Raw genomic sequence first — 22,467 nt, 5'->3', positions numbered from 1 at the left:
AAACACTGTAAAAATGAGAGGTAAAGAAAAGATATTTGTATACGTCAATGGTAATCAATGTAAACACAAATAATTACAAAAAAATTATTTGATTGATAAGTTTATCTCGTATCGCAATATCGTGTTTATGCGAAATTTTTGATTGATAAATATGAATATTTAGGCTATTATATGGACCAAATTAAACACTGTAAAAATGAGAGGTAAAGAAAAGATACTTGTATCCGTCAGTGGTAATCAATGTAAACACAAATAATTACAAAAAATTGTTTGATTAATAAGTTTATCTTGTATCGCAATATTGCGTTTATGCGAAATGTTTAATTATGGCTTACACGATTCACGGAAGACTGAACTTTACCTGAGACACCGACGGTTCAATGATAGTACTTGGTATACATGGAATTTGAGTTATAGACTCATAAAATCATAGTAAATTATAATATACAAACATAAGTAAAAAGCAATATAACATTACACGAAGTAGTATAATCAGATGTTGGCAAATTTAACACAACACTACTGTTTTATTTAGTTTCAGTAATTGTGTAAGTTTTCCACGGCAATGATGGAATCGTCCTTCAATCAAACTTTAAATGTATCCGGCGGAGTCGTCATAAGCTGGCTGTTATCCGCAGTGACCGTATTTGGAAACAGTCTCGTCATCCTTGCTTTTATCACCGAAAAGTCACTTCGTTCGAATCCAACCGATTTGTTCATCTTGAATCTTTCTGTAGCGGATTTTTTAGTTGGCGCTTTCTCGTTCCCGCTTTACACTCTTTGGCTAATGTTTGGTTATTGGCCATTTGGTGAAGGCGTCTGTAAAATGTGGTTGATCATTGACTACACGGCATGTGCTGTTTCTGTCTGTGGTATTATTTTAATCAGTTTGGATCGGTACTGGATGTTAAAAATGAAGTTGAAATACCGTCAGTTTCAGACTACGAAACGCGTTACCGTTATGATAATTACCACATGGATCATTTGCATACTGTTATACGCAATTCCAATTTTTTGTTGGAAGAAATTTACCGGTAAAAAAGTTGAAATTGATTATTCAGAAAATTGTTATATGGAATCGGGACAGGCGTACAAGTTGGTATGCCTATTCTTTTCGTTTGTAATACCGTTACCTATTATAATATATCTGAATAGCACTGTATACAAAGAGATACGTCAACGTACGCGTAGAAATCACAGTGTGCTGAATAGAAACAAATCAGTATTTCAGGCTGCAAGCGTGAATACGACAATGTCTTCAATGAGAAGACATCGAAAAGCGGCAATAACTCTTGCGGTATTGGTTTCTGTTTTTGCAATCTGCTGGGCTCCTTACAACGTTGTGCTTATTTGGAATAGAGTTAGTGATAACTCACTAGATTACATTTTTGTGGAGGTCGTCACCTACCTCTTGTGGAGCAACTCTGCCATCAATCCATTCCTTTACGCACTTACAAATCTCAAAATCAGAAACGTATTTTTTAAATTTTTCTGTTTAAAATTTTTCAAATGAGCTTTGGATTTAAGTCCTAAGTGAGAAACTAAACTGATGTTTTTGTGTTATCAATATTGATGGACAGTTTACGGGAAAATCCAAATTTCAAAGATCATGTGTTGCGTAATGCAGGAACCAAGCAGCACGTGACATTGATTTTATGGAACACCGGTCTTCGTTCACGTAAACGCAAGCCAAGATATGCGTATACAACGCAGCAACGACGCATACAACGCAAAAAACGATGCACCAAAAAAACCATTGGAGCAACACAAGATTAGCAGAAACATGTAGGCCTACACACTTTATGGTAGGCCTACTCGTTTGTTAATCTGTTATCATCAATCAGAGACGATTAATATTACCACTAAGAGTGGAGTATGATGCTTGGCCACCACTCCAAGGGCACTGGAGTTACATGTCAGGATTTTTTTAAAGGACAAAATTACAACTCCCTCTCTTATAATAAGACTTTGTTTATGTAGAGCATCTTGTGTATAATGTTTGTCAAAGTTCTTAATACGTGAAGTGAATTGCTTTCTTGTAGTTGATATTATGCAGACCGGTGTCAGTAGAGGACACTAGAGATTAACTATCTGTATTTAAAATGGACCTGAAATGGATTTTCGATTTTTTTCATTTTAGAATGATGTTTTGGGGGCTATTAGGTGTTGCTAGAATGTATATTGTTATAAAATATAAATTCGCCCTTTTGGGGAAAGCCCCATTTGAAAATCAAAAAAATTCGCGGGTGACGTCACTTCACGAATATATTCCTATCCTTCCAATGGACAATTTGCAGTTTTTTGGCTATAACTCTTGAAATCTATGGAGTATTTTCTAAAAAAATGCTTGTGCATTTGCAGAAACGTATTTAGAATTTTTTTAGATAAAATTATTACCGTATAAACGGTTATTCATCGAGTAAATGACGATTTAAAATCTTCAAATCAACGGGTTTTTTCTGGCAATACCGAAGTTAGCCTGGCAACGTTGTCCGGGATGCGATTTTTTTTTTCGTACATAAGTTGGGGACCCCCTCATGAAACGTCACAAAATAAACATGAATAATTCATCAGTTAAATTGCACACAATTACTTTCTAGGCCTAGGATTCTAAGTCAATTCACGCGATTGCCTTCGCGCACTCTTCTTCACACAAAATGTGTCGAGTCGAGGATAATCGACATAGCCCAAAGAAAGCTTAGACCCACAAGAATAAAGAATGTGTATAATTTGTGTACTGTATTTTTTTTAATTCTGCTATTTTATTATCAAACAATGCATGTACTCAAAGGAAATTTAAAAATGCGCGTATATGAACACATGAGATGGGAAGATTAGACCCACGAGAATAAAAAATGTATTTTTGTGTAATGTTTATTGTTTAATTTTGCTGACTTATTACTCTCTTGGGCGGTGGTGGCAGTGGTATTAGTAAAAGACTGTATAGTGACTAGTCCGCCAGACCTGACCTGCAGTTAGGCAGTATAGTTACGAGTAGTCTGTAAAATATTCATATTAAAATAATAAAAAAACAGATAATTAATGAGGATAGGCCTAGTTGTTTGTAGTAGGAAACCTATCTACCTAATATGAGCCCATGTCATTTTTATTCCTACTGTAGCAGGGAGGCACCCCCTGCTGTAAGGTAGGCCTAGAAAAAAAAAGCTCACATTTCATTAGTAATAGTGGACAATAACAAATGGACTCCAGCTAGGCCTAAGCTAGTAGTACTAGTAGTACTATCTATGCCTAGGCTAGGCCTAGGCCCTAGCGGCTAGAGAGACTTAAATAATTATACTAATTAGGCCTCCTACTAGCTAGGACTACAGTAGGTAGCCTCGAAGTTTGAAGAGAAAGAAAATTAGTATTAACTAATAATACTATTACTTCTACTCGCGAAATAAACTACGTACGTACGATCGAGTACGCCAACAAAATCACCTATTATGGACAACACAATGGATGGCGCACTACTCCAATAAACTCGCGCCTATTGTGGACAAAAAGTCGCCTATTTTGGACAGCCAATTATGAAAGTTACCTATTATGGACAAACAACAGCGCCCTCTAGTCCCTATTATGGACAGAAAGTCCCCTATTATGGACAGAAAAGTAACCTATTATGGACAGATTTCACCAACCCTATTGCAAAAAGTGGCTTATTTAAGGAGTTAGTGCAACCGGCAAATTAACAAGCTGAATTATATATCAAAATGTTTATAATTTTATAGGCTTTCAGAAACTGCATGATGACACTTTCAAAACTGCTGGCATTTTTTATTACAACCCTTTAAAGACAACTCACTTTTTTATTCTATGAAAAAAATCCACAAGTAGTTTAAAAAGTTTTTGTAACTTATCATTATAAAATGGGGAAAATATAAATTTTTTTTTTCCGGTTGTAGATTTTTATATCTTCACTTCTATTTCATGATAGGTTTTCTTGTGAAATTTTGCTTAAACTTCAAATATTATGAGAAAAAAATAAAAGAACATGCTATTCAATATTCTCTAGGTTCTTTTTTAGTTTAATACATCCCTATTTTTCATAATGGAAGAGTCCAAAACTTGTGTGTTTACATTTTTCGCTGTGTCATTTGCTGACTATTTCAACTTGAATTGTAAGACTATCTTTTAATTTTGTTAATTAATATTTTATATATAACTACAATCTATAAAGTAGTATTAATAACTTAATAAATCATATAGCATCATAGTAGCTTCTCAAAACATTGATTCTAGCATTACTGTGTGTTTGCTGTGTTTTTGTAGGGACCGCTTTTTCTAGGCCCACTTGCTTTTCCGCTGAATTAGCTGCTGCTGCATAGTCAGGTCTCCCTCAAACATACAACATTTGTATATTTTAAGCTAAAAATGATGAATGGATAGAAATATCCAGCTCTAACATCAATATATTTTATGTGCTTCAAATATTGACTAGGTTTGTGCTTTAAATATTGACTAGGTGAAACGTATGGCCTAGACTCCCTTTAATACTAATAATAGGGTAGCTAGCCTAGGCTAGGCCTACTAGGTAGGCCTTTAACTTTTATTATAGACACTCTAGGCCTAGCCTAGGCCTAGTATAGCTTTCAGTACAGTATACAGTAATTGTTTTTTAGTACGTCATGTATTTATTTTCAATTATTATTTAAATGAATTTTTGTGAATCTATATTTTAAATTGGCCTAGTTTAGATCGGTCATATTTATAATTAATTTAATAAGTTATTGAATTCATCTTTTTTAGTGGTTTGTGTAATTGTAACAAAAAGAAATATCATTTTAATGACGACAGAACCAACTGCTCACGACGGTTGTCATTTTAAAAAATTATTGGTTTAACAAAGGTAATTCAAATAAATTAATATTATTACTATTATTACTATTTTAGTATTAGCTATTATTATTATTATTATAATTATTATTATTATCTAAGTATTAGTTATTATTACTGTTATTATTATTTATTATTATTATCATTTTGTGTTTTGTTTAGATTAAACCTTAGGACAACCCATGTAATTTAGATACCGTAGCTAGAACGGTCATATTTTTTAAATTACTGCTCTAACAGAGGTGAGTTTAAATAAGTTATTATAGATACACTATTAATTTATTACTAGCGTTACCATTTTATAGTATTACTATTATTATTAATATTATTATTACTATTATTAAATTGTTGTTATTATTATTGTTTTTATTATTTATTATTTTTTGTTTTGTTTAGATTAAACCTTAGGACAACAAATTTAGATAGCTATAGAACGATAATGCCTAGCTTTAGGAATGTAGGAACTTAAAAAAATGTCATTAGTCGACAAGGACAAAGGACCAACTGCCCATAAAGTACCACGGTTATGTGGTCCACCAGTACAGGTAGGCAAATCCAAGGAATATGATAAGAACCGTATTGTAGAGAATGAAGAAGCCACATTACGCAGTACTAGGTCAACAACAACCAATGAAGCTAATTTTGATTGGCTTAATTACTGTTTTATATGTGGAGAACGATGTTCTATCAAACATCGACCGGGATGGTCAATGGTGGTTGATTCAAAAGGTGAATCAAATATGTACACAAGTATTTAATGCTGCTTTAAGACATCAAGATCACAACATGGTGTTGAGACTGAGTGGCGTACCAAATCAAGATTTGGTTACTGTCAAGGCCCGGTATCACAGAAAACAAATTGTTTTGTACGTTATGTCAATCAAAGAAGTAATATCTCACATACTATAACACCAAATGAAGAGAATGTTCATGAGAAAGCAGTGATCATGTTTGATAGATGAATTTCGACATCAAATTGAAGACAAACAAGTGTTTCTTTTATCGAATCTACGAGACCGTTTACATCAGCTTCTACTATTGGGGTGCACACGGAACAAGAACATTTAACTGATGAATTATTCATGTTTATTTTGTGACGTTTCATGAGGGGGTCCCCAACTCATGTACGAAAAAAAAAATCGCGTCCAGGATACAGCGCCGTGTGCAGCAATGATGCGTATCCATATTTTCCGTTTGTATTTTGTATATCGTTCGTATTTATACTGCTAAAATGTGTTAGTTTCTTTAATTTTTAGTTTAGCAGAATTAAATTATGAATATGAGATGATAATTTATTTGTCACGAATCAGGCAGTTCGAAAACGAATTTTATTTATATTTTAATTTGGCTTGAGACAATAAGCAGCAAGTTGTTGATATCGCTTTGGTCCTTGGATACACAAGAAACGGAGCCTCGCATGTGGGGTGGTGGATCGACTCCGCGCGCTGGAGGCCTAGGCCTAGTAAAGGTTTGGGAGGTAGGCCTTCTGAATTCGGGTTTTAGAAAAATCAAAGTACATTTTAGGGACCTATATTTCAACAACATTAGATATTGAAATTGTAGTAATATCATATGTGTATGCTGCCCCCAACCATATAACCATAGCAACGCTACTGCGCACTAAGGGCAGTTCTAATACAACGCCATGTTTGAAAATAATACCAATTAATAGATATATATTAAACATCAAAATAATCAGTAAAACGTGTCTGACAATCATTAAATGGTGGCAGCGGTATATTGTGAAATAACAAGGAATAGAACTCCTGTAAGTAATCTTAGTACACTTACAGTTACGTGACATATTTTTTATTTCCGAGCAACAAGCCTCGCCGTAAAAAACACTCGTGTCCGTCCAACAACAGCAGCGCCGTTTGTAGGCGAATCACCATCACCGTTTTAGCGTGATAATTGCTCTGGTGGCTTAGGCTAGGCCGTACGTAACAATAATCAATATGTCATCTAAAATGCCCAAGATGGATTGGGATGCAAGAGACCTGGCAGAGAGTCTCCGTGCGTTTAAAGCACGCATGAATTTATATTTTGAAGACCACAATATAACACTGGATGAGAAAAAAGCAACAAAGATTAAACTTGCTTTTGGTGATGAAGGTATGAAGAGAATTTTATCATCTGGGTTGTCTGATGCAAACCAAAAGGTACCCAAAGAAATATGGACCTTGTTTGAGCAGCAACTAGATGCGTCTGTCAAGATAAATTTTAGAGTTTTCAACCTATAGGCAAAAGACAGATGAGCCCATCAGTGATTATGTTGCGCGTCTACGTGAAAAAGCATCAAAATGCTCTTTTAAAAAGGATGAACTAAATGAGCGATTGATCGAAATGGTAGTGTTGTCCACACCATTCGAAGATTTTCGTAAGGAACTGCTTACAAAACCGGAGAAATATCCTGTTGCGCAAGTTATTGAGCGTGGTCGTGAATATGAAGCAATCAGTGCATCTAATTGCACAATAAAGAAGATGCAGGATCAACAACAACCACCGACAGTAATTGCTCATTCAATGAAAACGAAGTATGAACGAAAATGTCGAAATTGCGACCGAAGCCATGAACCACGAAAATGTCCAGCATGGGGAGACACTTGTAGAAATTGTGGAAAAATGAATCATTGGAAAGTATGCTGTAAATCGCAATCCACATTTAAATCGCAACAATCCACATCTAAAGCTAAAGGTAAATTACATAATCGTTCTCGACACAACAACTTTCAAAATCAAAAACGAAAGATGCATGCTGTAGATGAAAATGAACATCATGAGTTAGGCAGCTTAACATTATACGATAGTGTTTTTCTCGACGCTCAAAGACAAAATAAAAACAATGAAGTTTTTACAAACTTGCACGTACATCATGACGACATACTTTCTAAGGGACTGATCCACTTAAAAGTCGACAGTGGAGCCAGTGGAAATACGTTACCACTGAGAATATTTAAGAAAATGTTTAAAGAACAATCAGTTGACATTAAGCAAGATTACACTGATCTGTATTCATACAGTGGGCATAAAATTAAGTATCTTGGTTCGATAAATCTAGGACTACAACGAACAGATAGTGAAAAGATTTCTACACATAGGTTCCATGTTGTTGACGTAGATGGTCCAGCATTAATTGGAAAGAAATCTAGCGAATGCATGGAGCTAATTACATTTGATGAGCACATGACATATGATGCTGTTACTACGACATCCACATTATTTGATCACACGTCAGTTAAACCAATAAACACAGTCGAAGATTTGAAATGGAATTTTCCTGAATGTTTTGATAAAGTTGGATGTTTTAAAGAGCCAGTAGATCTCCATCTGATACCAGATGCAGAACCTTACATCGATGCTCCACGACGTTGTTCAATTCACATGAAACCAAAGATTAAAGCTGAGTTGGATAAAATGGAATTTGAAGGTATAATCCGAAAAGTAACAGGGCACACAGACTGGTGTTCTTCGCTCACATATGTAACGAAAAGCGATGGTAGTCTACGTGTTTGCCTCGATCCCCGACGATTAAACGCAGCTCTGAAAAGATGCCCAAGAAAAATCTCTACTGTGGAAGAATTAAACCCAAACTTTGCTAAGGCTAAATTCTTCACCAAGCTTGATGCGAAGGCAGCATATTGGAGCGTGAAACTTGCAGACAAGTCACAACTGCTCACGACTTTCCGAACGCCTTTCGGTCGCTATTGTTTTACGCGACTTCCATATGGCTTAGCGAGCTCCCAAGACGAATTTCAGGAGAAAATTGGAGAACTTTTAGACAAATGCGAAGGTGCAGTAGGTATAGCAGACGATATTATTGTGTATGGTACATCCGAACATGAACATGACCGAAACCTGTTAGAATTCATGAAATTGGCAAAGGACTATGGCCTTGCTCTTAACTCTAAAAAATGCCTGGTAAAGACAAACAGAATTAATTTCTTTGGACGCATATACACAGACGAAGGTATCCTACCTGATCCAGAGAAGATAGAGGATATTTATGAAATGCCAGAACCTCGTGACAAGCGAGAACTTCAACGCTTTATTGGCATGGTTACATTTATGTCAAACCATATTCCTAACTTGTCTAATAAACTGGCAAGTTTACGTGACCTTCTAAAGGAAGATGTTCCATTTGATTGGGACGAAAATTACCAAAAGAGTTACAAAGCGGTTAAGCAAGCGGTCGCAGACGGCGTATGTTTAAACTACTACGACCAGACAAAGCCAGTGACTTTGGAAGTTGACGCTTCAGGCAGAGGTTTAGGTGCTACATTAATGCAGGATAATCGTCCAATCGCATTTGCTAGTAAAACACTAACGCCGACGCAATCAAATTACAGTAATATTGAACGTGAATGTCTTGGTGTAGTTCATGGCATCGAGAGATTTCACCACTACCTTTTTGGACGAAAATTTGAAATAATTACTGATCACAAACCACTCGAAGTGATAGTGAAGAAACCATTGTGTGCGGCACCACCCAGATTGCAGAGAATGCTAGTCAAGATAATGGGATACGATTTTGATCTAAAATATAGACCAGGTTCGCAGATGATCGTATCGGACGCACTCTCTAGACTTCCGAACACAGAAAACAATAAGGACATTGAATTGGCAATAAGTGTAGATTCTGTACACATTGACCTCATAAACTTCTCACCAAGCAAAAGAAAGCAACTAAGAGAGGAAACTGAGCGTGACAGAACACTTCATTGTCTTAGCCAAGTTATTTATACTGGATGGCCAAATGAAATGAAGGAATTGCCAACAGAACTTCGAAATTTTTGGAGTTACCGAGATCAACTTGCAATAGAAGATGGAGTCATATTCAAAGGAAGACAGGTTATAATTCCAGAAATGATGAGAAACGATATTCTAAAGCAACTTCACGAATCACACCAAGGTGTGGAAAAGACACGAAAGCTGGCTCGTGAAAGCGTATACTGGCCGAAAATAAACACAGACATTGATGAAATTTGCCAGAACTGTCAGATTTGTCAGGAATATCAACCACAACAAGCAAAGCAACCTATGATTATGCATGAAAAACCTTCTAAACCATGGATAAAGCTCGGGACTGATTTATTTGAGATTGGAAACAAGAACTTTCTTCTAATCAGCGACTACTACAGCAGATACCCTGTTGTAAAACTACTTGGATCTACAACTGCACGATCTGTAATTAACACAACAAAGGAGGTACTAAGTTTATTTGGAAATTGTTCTGAAATATTCTCCGATAATGGTCCTCAATTCCAGCGAGAGTATGATGAATTTTGCGCTGAATGGGGCATTGATCATACCACGAGTAGCCCAGGAGATCTTCAGTCAAACGGGTTCATTGAGCGACAAGTTCGTTACATAAAACCCATCATAAAAAAAATGTTTAAAAACCGGCGGAGATATTAACAAAGCACTGTTGAATGTTAGAGCTACACCATTGGACACAGGTGTACCAAGTCCGGCTGAACTGATGTTTAATCGACCTATACCAACATTAACACCAAGTCGTCAAGCAGCAAACAACTCGCAACAAGAAGAATATTGTAGAAAACTGCAACAAGCTACGCAGCGACAAAAAGAATATGCAGATAAAAACACTCATGAACTCCCACCTATTCCTGATGGAAGCAATGTTCGAGTTTATGATAAGTCCACAAAGCAATGGAAACCTGCGACGACTGTGGAAAAGTGTGTCCAACCAAGATCATATATTATACAAGCGGAAAATGGAAATCTGCTGAGACGAAATCGCGTACATTTGAGGAAGGTACCTCAACAGAATGCCCAAATCAATGGTAGCACAGTACCTGAGAATGTTATACCAACCTGGCAACCGATAGACCAAAATCCGTCTATTCTGAATATGAGTAACACGCACTCTAAGAGAAGTGTGAAACCTCCTACGCGTTTAATTGAAACAAAAGAGTGATTTTGGACTGTAACGTGATCTACAAGTTTAAAATGTATGTTCAATACCACTGATTGTTAAAGTTGCAGTTCTAGGAAGTTATGAAACAAGTTGTGTTTGAAGTTTTTATTTTTGAACATTTGAACGTTTATAGTTAATACAGTTTGGAACTTTTTGGACAATTACGGACACCGAAATAAATAACTCTTATTATTATTAACCATATTATACTGTTATAAAAAACAGGGGGATGTAGTAATATCATATGTGTATGCTGCCCCCAACCATATAACCATAGCAACGCTACTGCGCACTAAGGGCAGTTCTAATACAACGCCATGTTTGAAAATAATACCAATTAATAGATATATATTAAACATCAAAATAATCAGTAAAACGTGTCTGACAATCATTAAAGAAATTAGTATTAGTGTCAACGCTTCGCGTATCTTTCCAGGCCGTCGTCCATTCACTGACTATCGGGCGGCATACACGCTCTCGATGATATCGTCGTGTGTATAGGTAGGTGACGTCGTGAATATAGAGGCTCCCGACGGCCGTTGAAATAGAATATTGCAATGGCGTGAGTAATTTTCGCTAATTTACCAAGGTATCTTAAAATTTCGTTTTTTCTCTAAATACTATACATTTTGTTTTTATTTGTATGGGCTTGTGTTAATTTGACAATTTAAATAACATGTGTGAATTTCTATAAAATCGAAAGTCCATTTCAGGTCCATTTTAATAATATTTCGTAATAGTTATATTTTCGACAGAAGTGTTCAGTTTTAAGGAATACAAAGATAAGTTTTTAAAAAGGTAAATGGCGTAACTGATGTAACTTATGAAAAACTGACCAAGCTGATATATTAATTTATCTTGAATTTATAATTATTATGTTAATGTAATTTATGACATCTAAAAACAGTATTTCTTTATTTAATTCAACATTCAAAGTTAAGGCAATTACATTTTATATATTACCTGCTTTATTCATATAATCCTGTTTTTTATTACCCAATGATTATGGTAATGTAAATTGTCTATGTAAGCCTACATAGTACAATGCATTTTTACCGGCAATCGTAATAATATTTGTATTTTTGTGTTCTGTGATGGCGCTAGTTACAATCCGTTATGTGTGGCTAACTAATGATGACGTAATGCATAAATCAAGAGGAAGATTTGTATTCGTACTCAGAGTACGGTAGTCCGGTATGCCTCAAGTGTAACAAGCCAAATAATGTTGTAAATAATGTTGTTTTGTATTTTTAATGTTATGGAATACATAAAAATGCAATTTTTCGTTATACAATAACAAACAAAAAACTAATAATTTGTATTTAAACAAGGCCATATAGATGGCTGCAGTCGCGTGCTCAAGTTAGTGTTTACCGACCGTCCAACCGACCGACATAGCGAGCTGTAGAGTAGCGTTGCACGCGACTAAAAATACTGTATATTTCCTATGGCAAGCCATACAAGGACGTCCAATCCACAGCAATAACACAGTATTCAGGAGAGTCAAGTCAAATAGAGCTTTCGTGAAAATTTTTTTCTTAAATTTTGCCTCTAAATCTTTAGCAAACTCCGAGCTGGAAAGATACATTTTATAATGTTTGACAGTGTAGACCAATTAAATTGGGAAACTGATTGGAAACTAGTTAAACTTTTCAAGTTTTTAATAAAGTATACCGACAGGCAGTTTGCTAGTATAATCTAGACTTTGGTAAAAAAAGATGTTCACCGTATGGTATGACTATGTAGTTGAAAATATTCGGGAACTGCAGTTTGCTGAAGTTAGACCATGAATCTTTATTTCTTTGACACGAGTAGTACACGAAAAACGTTTCATGCGAAATGTGAGAAAAATAACGTAAGAGAATGGTCAGATGACACACGTGGACATGAGTGTAAAACACGATCAACAGTGACAAGACTGCTTGAAAATAAGTGATTTTAAAATAATTTGTATCGCGCCCTCCTAACAATAGATTATATTAAATTATAAATATTATTACTTCAATTAAAATGCAACTTTATACATTGATCAAACAATGTATGTATATAATAATTAATATACGACGCATCTTTTATTAATTTAATATCGTAGCGACAACCAGTGTGGACAATTTAGAACTCCATCACAGACTGATGAATAGTAGCTTTTAATACACAGTAAGTACGGAGTATCCTATTGTTTTTTTTTTAAATTATCGAACACAATATCAAACTTATCGAACACAATATCAAAATTATCGAACACAATATCAAAATTATCGAACACAATATCAAAATTATCGAACACAATATCAAAATTATCGAACACAATATCAAAATTATCGAACACAATATCAAAATTATCGAACACAATATCAAAATTATCGAACACAATATCAAAATTATCGAACACAATATCAAAATTATCGAACACAATATCAAAATCGGAACCGTGTAGTGTTTTTTAAATTCCACTATATCGGAGTTTTCTGATAATCTTATTTTTTAGTGTGTACTTCAAATTACTTATTATTATATATGATATTCGTAAGTTTTAATTATGGTGCAAATTACTATTTTATTTGCACTATTTGGGCGTTTTCTGATAATCTTATTTTGTAGTATGTAGACACAAATTTTACATCACTCCAAATAACTTATCTTATAAGATATTATATTTATGTTGCAAATTACTGTAACATTGAGAGCAATGCAACTAACTGACATCTGAGTTGTCATAGTGAATTACTGTAATAGAACAACAAATCTCATTTATTCTAACTAAAACTACTGTTTTTTTTAGTTTCAGTGATTGTACAAGTTCACTTCAATATGGATTTTTTAAGCGACTATTATGTCAGAAATCAAACTGACGATACTTTGGTTGTATCCGGTGGAATTGTCATATGCTGGATTCTGTGCGTAGTAACCGTGTTTGGAAACAGTCTCGTCATTCTTGCTTTCATAACCGAAAAATCACTTCGTTCGAATCCAGCAAATTTGTTCATCTTGAATCTGTCTGGTGCGGACTTTTTAACTGGCGCCTTCTCGTTCCCGCTTTTCACTCTGTGGCTAATGTTTGGTACTTGGCCATTTGGTGAAGGCGTCTGCAAGATGTGGTTGATTGTTAACTACACGGCATGTGGTATTTCTGTCTGTGCTATTATCTTTATCAGTTTGGATCGCTACTGGATGTTAAAAATGAAGTTAAAATACCGTCAGTTTCAGACTACAAAACGAGTTACCGTTATGATTATTGTCTCGTGGGTTTTTATCTTACCACTTAACATAATTCTAATTGTATTCTGGGAGAAATTCAGTGGAGAACATGTAATTGACTATTCAATAATATGCGACACGGGTTATTACAATAATTTAACAAATGTATTTGTACAGTTTATAATACCGTTAGCCGCTATAATATTTTTGAATTGCGCTGTATATAACGAGATACGTCATCGTACGCGTACAAATCCCAGTGTGAATAGCAACCGATCAATAGTTCAGGCCACAAGCAATCGTTTATCAGTTACTGCAGCTTCTTCAGTTTCTACGCGACGAAACGTAAATACGACAATTTCTTCAACGGGGAGACATCGTAAAGCGGCATTTACACTTACGATTTTAGTATCCGTTTTTGCCGTCTGCTGGACTCCTCACAACATTGTGCTTATTTGGAGAGTAGTCAGTGAAGACTTAACAGATTACACTGTTTGGCAGGTTGTTACCTACCTCTTGTGGAGCAACTCTGCCATCAATCCATTCCTCTACGCACTCACCAATCTTAAAATCAGAGAGGTGTTTTACAAGTTCTTCGGTCTTAAATGTTTTAAATGAGATTACGCGTGAGAAACTAAACTGACTTTGGTGTTAGTTATCAACTGTGGTAAAGTAGCTGATTCTCGGTACTGTATCTAAAGTTTAGGTAAAATATATATGTATTGTCATGTGTTGTGTAATTGAAACTACCTAGACAAAGCAGTGAAGACACGTACAGTAGATAACGCAACTATGGTGATTATGACGTAGACGCAACGTAAAAGAGATTGGTCATTTTTAACTATCAAATCCAAAATGTCAATGAAATCATCAATTATCTGATATAACCTTTAACCACTACAGTAGTTACCACGCAATATAAAGTTAATCATTTCTATCGAAAAAAATGTCTTCACTTTCTTTTTTCCTTACTTTCTTTCTTTTTACCCTTTTCTTTTTTAAAACATTTTTCTTTTTTTATTTCTTTATCTTTTTTCTTACTCAAGTAATTCGACATATATGTGTGTATACTAAAATGTCTGGACCGATTTATGACAAAAAAATTGTCTATTCTTCTTAACTTAGTTATTGCATTTTGCCGATAAAAAGTTGTTTACTTGTATGTTAAGACATATGTCCAACTTCTACCAAGGCCAAACTCAAGTTGTGTAAACTGCAGAAACTAGTTTGCAAAAGTTAGGCCGCCTTGAAATCAGTTTATTGAGATAATAACTCAGCGAATCAAATCACAGTCTTTGTAGTCATGTGATTCTGATGGTGAACAAAATGACAGCCTCAAGTAAACTCAACTTAGAGACTCTAAATTCGAAGTCTGCAACAACAAGAATAAAACAATTTGCCAGTGTAGATTATGCGAAATGTTTGATTGATTAATATGAATATTTATTATGAACCAAATTAAACACTGTAAAAATGAGAGGTAAAGAAAAGATATTTGTATACGTCAATGGTATTTAACGTAAACGCAATTAATTACAAAAAAATTGTTTGATTAATAAGTTTATCTCCTATCGCAATATTGTGTTTATGCGAAATGTTTAATTATCAGTCGGAGAGCCGCGTTCAACTTTTCGACCGTTATTGGCAAATTATCGCACACGCTCTGACGTCATGAATTTTACAGGCCCTCTATCGGTAGAAGTCTGTAAAAGTTTCGCGCGGATTCTAAATCATTTTGTAAGTGTCACTTTAGGTCTGTTTAATATACAAAATAGAGGCGGACCTGTAACCAAATATGGTAAAAATAGTTCCTTATAAGTTGAATGTTAGTTACGTCACAAAATTCTACAAACAAGATCAGACGATAACAGTTATGACTTACCAAATTCACGGAAGACTGAACTTTACCTGATAAACCGATGGTTAAATGATAGTACTTGGTATACATTTAATTTGAGTTATAGATTCATAAAATCATATTAAATTATAATATACAAACATAAATCTGAGCTGGAACGATACATTTTCTAATTTATGACAGTGTAGAGTAATTAAATTGAGAAACTGCTTGGAAACTAGTTAGGCCTTTAAATAAAAACCTCAAATGAAACTTTGTATTTATTCAGTATTTTATTATTCCTCTTCTGTTTCCAATAATAGTCAATATAAACAATTAATTTTATGATTATCATTACTGTAAAGAATCACTGTATATATTTTATAATTAATATTTATTTTGTTTGTTTTTTTGTGTGTAAAAATCACTGTAAATATACGTTATTATGGTTACCATTATAATACCAAAAAAATGTACGATTGATTGAATAAAGTTCACATATATAAATATCACAGATTTCCTCATCTTTATCGTTTCAAATTAATTAATTAAAATTTCAGTATATCACCGGGCGGTTTAGAATTAATGTTCTTTGGCTAATGTGTTTATATATATAAAAGTATCTCTTCGGAGATCCCGCCTAGTGAATAAAAATACTGAAAGATGAGGGCGTATTTGACACGAGTAATACACGTGGACGACACACGTGGACATGAGTGTAGGCCTACGCAAGGCAGACGCCATTTTTATTGTTAACAGATTGGTCATTTTTAACTATCAAATCCAAAATGTTAATGAAACTATTTTAGGAATACAATATGCTTGCATTGTCTGATATAACCTTTAACCACCACAGTAGTTACCACGTAATATAAAGTTAATCATTTCTATCAAAAAAAAATGTCTTTACTTTCTTTTTTCTTTACTTTCCTTCTTTTTTTCGCTTTCTCTTTTCCTTTTTTTTAAACTTGTTTCTTTCTGTTTATTTTCTTTCTTCTCATTCAAGTAATTAGACATGTATGTGTGTAAACAAAAATGTCTGGACCGATTTATTACAGTTTATGTTCTATTCTTCTTACCTTAGTTATTGCATTTTGCTGATAAAAAGTTGTAGTAAAGTTGTTTACTTGTAGGTTAAGACATATGTCCAACTTCTACCAAGGTAGTAGCAATTGCCAAACTCAAGTTGTGTAAACTGCAGAAACTAGTTTGCAAAAGTTTTGCCGTCTTGAAATCTGTTTATTTAGATGATAACTCAGAGAATCAAATCACAATCATTTTAGTCATGTGATTCTGATGGTGTACAAAATGACAACCTCCAGTAAACCCGACTGAGGACTCTAAATTCGAAGTCTGCAAAAACAAAAATGATACAGTTTCCAGTGTAGACTTAGAGAGCATTGTTCCTACTAAACTTAAATTATCTATTGTCTTTATATTTTGTTAGTCGGCGTTTCGATTTTTGTCTGGAAAAACATTGTTTTTGTGACCTCAAGTATTATACGTATCTATGATATGTTTTTATTATGCTTGATCTCACTTTGTATTTTTTCTTTTCTGTCTTTCAAAATGTCATTTTTTATAATTGTAATGCCTCCGTCTATGTTTTACGTTTTATGCTTATGGGCTACAAAGACAAGCCACTTCGGCTTCTGTTTGTCTTGACCGTAAACTGTCTGTTGATGTTGAATAAATGTTGTTTATTATTAGACGTATGAAACGCCATATATGCCAAATTATTTATCTTTTTTGTCAATATTTAATATCCGAAATACGGTCTAGTATTTAGAATACTACTATCACTATGAACAAACATTGGTATATTGAAAATACTGTAAGTGATTGACTTAAAATAATTAGTATTGTGTCTTCCTAATGATGGGTTATTAGGTAAAAATATGATTACTTTGATTAATATTTACATTAAATTTACATTAAAAATGATTGATTGGTCTAACAATGAATGTATAGCTATAAACATACAAAGCAGCTTGAATTAATTTAGTATCGTAGTTACAACCAATGTGGACAAGAATTCTGGAAATTTATAATAGAGACACAGTAACAAGTAAGTAATATGTGTATTCTTATCATAAGTTGTACAGTATAATGTAAATTTAGTGTATTTTGACACATTTCTAACGTCTGTTCACACACACACCACACACTTTATGGTATTCGTATATTAATCTTTAATCATCAATCAGAGACGATTAATATTACCACCATTACCACATAGCAATAAATGTAAATAAGGCCAAATTTAAGGATGGAATCGTCAAAGTTCTTAATACGTAATGTGAATTGTCTTGTTTGTTTTCTTGTACAGTAGTTGGCATTATGCAGATCGGTGTCAGTAGAGATCACTGGAGATTAAATATTTGTATTTGATAATATTTCGTAATAGTTTTAAGGAATACAAAGACAGGTTTTCCAAAAAAGTTAATTGCGTAACTGATGTAACTTATGAAAAACTGACCAAACTGCTATATTCATTCATACATTCAATCTTTTATTTCGGAATCTCTGGTTCATAGAAAGTAAAAATTACATATAAATGAAATAAAATAAACAAGACTAATTACTACTACTCATCTCAGGATGGCATTCCACCCGGAGAGCATATCGGTATATTTATTCAAAATTCACATACAAATTACATACATGGCAGCACATGGCTGAATTGCATATGTATTACATTATAAAAACTATTTAAACTATAGTCACTATCAACAATACATACATATATAAAAACGAATAAATTAGACTGCAGTTACCTCAAATAATACAAGCAAAAAAAAATAAAAAAGTTACAGTTTGTTCAAAAGTTCAACCATAAAAGGGACAGGACTAGTTTGGAAACGTTTTGTTTTGTAACTATAGTTTTCCACTTTACGATTATGTCTAAGGGTCATGCAGGATCTATACTAAGGGGCAGGGAACAAGGTGGAGAATTGACCAGAGGCGTGTGCTTTAGAGGCAAAAACCTTGCAAGAGTGCCATTTTCTTGTGTGGAGTGGTTGAAGTCTTCGACTTAACTAAGACATTGTTTATAATCGTTGTATTAATTTATCTTGAATTCATATTATGTTAATGTAATTTTATGACATTTAATAAATATTTCATCATCTCAGAGACGATTGCTATTCCCACTATTACCACATAATAATAAAAGTTCTTAAATAATCGTGTTTCTATACATGACACTAACTTACTGTGTATATTATAAAGTAAATTGCTTATTTGCTTTCTTTTTTATAATTCCGATAGTTGGTATTATGTAAACCGGCGCCAATAGATATGTTATTACGAATTGTGTCATGAAAAACGTATCTATCAAATTCGAAATAAAATTATGAATTGTTGTAATTTCTAATCATAATTATAAGGGTACAACATTTTTTTAAATTAATTTTCAACAGAGCGTCGAGTTTTTCCAACTTCCTTTACGCAACAGGTAAATTGCGTAACTGATGTAACGTATGAAAAACTGACGTAAGGATTTAACAAAATGTTGACGAAACTGTTATTAATATTATATTGGATTCATATTATGCTAATGTAATTTTATGACATTTAATTCTTAAAATAGTGTTTTTTTAATTAACTCAACAAAAAATTTTTTTACAATTTTTTCGGTCTGAAATGTTTCAAATGAGATACGTGTGAAAACTGATGGTGTCTGTTATCAATGATGTAAAGTTTAGATAAAACACACATTTTAAAGATCATGTTGTCTAATTCTAAGAAAAAATGACATTGATTTTATAAAGCACATGGCGTAAACGTAACTAAAAAACTACCTAGACAAAGCAGTAATAACACGCACAGTAGACAACGAAACTATGACGTAGACGCCAAGGGAATCATCTCAAACGAGTAGTTACATAATAAGTTATTTTCAGTGCAGGCCGGGCCTTAAACGTTATGGTCACATTTACAACAGATGTTAGGCCTTTTTAATTTGAAGAAAGTATACCGACAAACTAGTTTGCTGAGGGTTGTCAAATAAGAGAATCAAATACCAGTCTTTGGAGTCATCAGTCATGTGATTATGGACAAAATTTATGCTTAAATTCAACAGTGGCCGTTTGCTAGTATAGGTACTCCGAAGAGAAAAGCTGTTCATCGTTTGGTATGACTAGTTGAAAATCTTCGGTAACTGCAGTTTGCTGAAGTTAGGCCATGGATCGTATTCCTTTGACACGAGTAGTACACGAGGAAATGTCGTGCTAAATTTGAGAAAAAATCAGGTTTAAAAGATATGAATATCACTGTAAAACACAATCAACAACAGTGACAAGACTACTTAAAAGTTAGTGATTGATTTAAAATTAATTAGTATCGCGCCCTACTAATTATAGAATATATTAAAATATAAATTATATGATAACTTCGATGAAAATGTAACTTTATACATGATTGGTCTAACAATGTGTGTATATAATAATTAATATACGACGCATCTTTTATTCATTTAATAACGTAACGACAACCAGTGATGACAAGAACTCCATCACAGACTGATGAATAGTGGCTTTTAATACACAGTAGGTACAGAGTATCCTATTGTTTTTTTTTTCAAAATTATTGAACACAATATAAAAAACCGGAACCTTGTAGTGTTTTTTTTTTATTTCGCTATATGGGAGTTTTCTGATAATCTTATTTTTTAGTATGCACTTCAAATAACTTATTATTATATATTATATTCGTAAATTTTAATTATGGTGCAAATTACTATTTTAATTGCATTATTTGGGAGTTTTCTGATAATCTTCTTTTGTATTATGTAGATAAAAATGTTACATCACTCCAAGTAACTTATCTTAAAAGATAATTATTATATTTATGTTGCAAATTATAACATTGAGAGCACTACAACTAACTGCCATCTGAGTTGTCATAGTGAATTACTATAATAAAACTGCAGATTCTCATTTATTCTAACTAAAACTACTGTTTTATTTAGTTTCAGTGATTGTGCAAGTCCAGTTCAATATGGACTTGTTAAGTGACTATGATGTCGGAAATCAAACTGATGATACTTTGAATGTAACCGGCGGAATCATCATATGCTGGTTTATATCCGTAGTGACCGTGTTTGGAAACAGTCTGGTAATTCTTGCTTTCATCACCGAAAAATCGCTTCGTTCGAATCCAGCGAATTTGTTCATCTTAAATCTTTCTGTCGCCGACCTTTTAATTGGCGCTTTCGCATTCCCGCTCAGCATTCTTTTGCTAATGTTTGGTTATTGGCCATTCGGTGAAGGCGTCTGTAAGATGTGGTTGATCATTAACCACACGGCATGTGGTGTTTCTGTTTGTGGTATTATTTTTATCAGTTTGGATCGCTACTGGATGTTAAAAATGAAGTTAAAATACCGTCAGTTTCAGACTACAAAACGAGTTACCGTTATGATTATTGTCTCGTGGGTTTTTATCTTACCACTTAACATAATTCTAATTTCATTCTGGGAGAAATTCAGTGGAGAACATGTAATTGACTACTCGATAAATTGCGTAACGGGTTATTTCAATAATTTGGCAAATGTATCTGTACAGTTCGTAATACCGTTAGCCGCTATAATATATTTGAATTGCGCTGTATATAACGAGATACGTCATCGTACGCGTACAAATCCCAGTGTAAATAACAACCGATCAATATTTCAGGCCACAAGCACAAGTTTATCAATTACTGCAGCTACTTCAGTTTCTACGTGACGGAACGTAAATAGAACAATTTCTTCAACGGGGAGACATCGTAAAGCGGCAGTTACACTTACGATTTTAGTATTCGTTTTTGCCGTCTGCTGGACACCTTTCAACATTGTGCTTATTTGGAGTATAGTCAGTGAAGACTTAACAGATGACACTGTTTGGCATATTGTTATCTACCTCTTGTGGAGCAACTCTGCCATCAATCCATTCCTCTACGCACTCACAAATGTTAAAATCAGAGAGGTGTTTTACAAATTCTTCTGTCTCAAATGTTTTAAATGAGATTACGCATGAGAAACTAAACTGACTTTGGTGTTAGTTATCAACTGTGGTAAAGCAGCCGATTCTCGGTACTGTATCTAAAGTTTAGGTAAAATATAGGTGTATGTATGGTCATGTGTTGTGTAATTGAAACTACCTAGACAAAGCAGTAAAGACACCTACAGTTAGTAGATAACGTAAATATGACGTAAACGCAACGTAAAACCGGAAACGCGTAGTGGTACCTCAAAAACTAAAACATACGCAAGGCAGACGCCATCCAAAATGTAAATGAAACAATTTTCAAAAAATGTCGGACATTTTAAAAAGAATTTGCATTGTCTGATATAACATTTAGCCACTACAGTAGTTACCACGTAATGCAAAGCTAATAATTTCTGTAGAAAAAAAATATATCTTCACTTATTTCTTTTTTTCTTCTTACTCAAGTAATTAGATATATATGTGTGTATACTAAAATGTCTGGACCGATTTATGATAGTTTATGACAACAAAATGTTCTATTCTTCTTACCTTAGTTATTGCATTTTGCCGATAAAAAGTTGTAGTAAAGTTGTTTACTTGTAGGTTAAGACTTTTGTCCTACTTCTACCAAGGTAGTAGCAATTGCCAAACTCAAGTTGTGTAAACTGCACAAACTAAATTGCAAAAG

The 22,467-nt window shown here is 33.8% G+C and overlaps 3 protein-coding genes across 3 annotated transcripts; all 3 read left to right on the top strand.

Moving 5' to 3' along the window:
* The first annotated feature begins 568 nt into the window (after window positions 1–568).
* Window positions 569–1,513, top strand: LOC140044304 (histamine H3 receptor-like). The gene has a single exon (XM_072088781.1). The coding sequence runs from the start codon at window positions 569–571 to the stop codon at window positions 1,511–1,513; it is 945 nt and encodes a 314-aa protein (XP_071944882.1).
* Window positions 1,514–13,585: 12,072 nt separating this feature from the next.
* LOC140044302 (histamine H3 receptor-like) lies at window positions 13,586–14,590 on the top strand. The gene has a single exon (XM_072088780.1). It carries the CDS (start codon window positions 13,586–13,588, stop codon window positions 14,588–14,590), a length of 1,005 nt encoding a protein of 334 aa, XP_071944881.1.
* Window positions 14,591–20,780: 6,190 nt separating this feature from the next.
* Window positions 20,781–22,189, top strand: LOC140044301 (histamine H2 receptor-like). Its single transcript, XM_072088779.1, has 2 exons — window positions 20,781–21,373; window positions 21,551–22,189. Exons 1-2 carry the CDS (start codon window positions 20,811–20,813, stop codon window positions 21,813–21,815), a joined length of 828 nt encoding a protein of 275 aa, XP_071944880.1. The 5' UTR covers window positions 20,781–20,810; the 3' UTR covers window positions 21,816–22,189.
* The last annotated feature ends 278 nt before the right edge of the window (window positions 22,190–22,467 follow it).

The sequence above is a fragment of the Antedon mediterranea genome, chromosome 3 (genome assembly GCF_964355755.1).
Source record: "Antedon mediterranea chromosome 3, ecAntMedi1.1, whole genome shotgun sequence".
NCBI classification, from domain to species: domain Eukaryota; kingdom Metazoa; phylum Echinodermata; class Crinoidea; order Comatulida; family Antedonidae; genus Antedon; species Antedon mediterranea.
This window is presented reverse-complemented; position numbering and strand designations above follow the sequence as displayed.

Coding starts and splice junctions, on each gene's coding strand:
- LOC140044301 (XM_072088779.1), top strand. CDS start 20,811: ATGGACTTGTTAAGTGACTATGATGTCGGAAATCAAACTGATGATACT. Junction 21,374..21,550: donor TTGGCAAATGTATCTGTACA/GTTCGTAATACC, acceptor GAACGTAAATAG/AACAATTTCTTCAACGGGGA.
- LOC140044302 (XM_072088780.1), top strand. CDS start 13,586: ATGGATTTTTTAAGCGACTATTATGTCAGAAATCAAACTGACGATACT.
- LOC140044304 (XM_072088781.1), top strand. CDS start 569: ATGGAATCGTCCTTCAATCAAACTTTAAATGTATCCGGCGGAGTCGTC.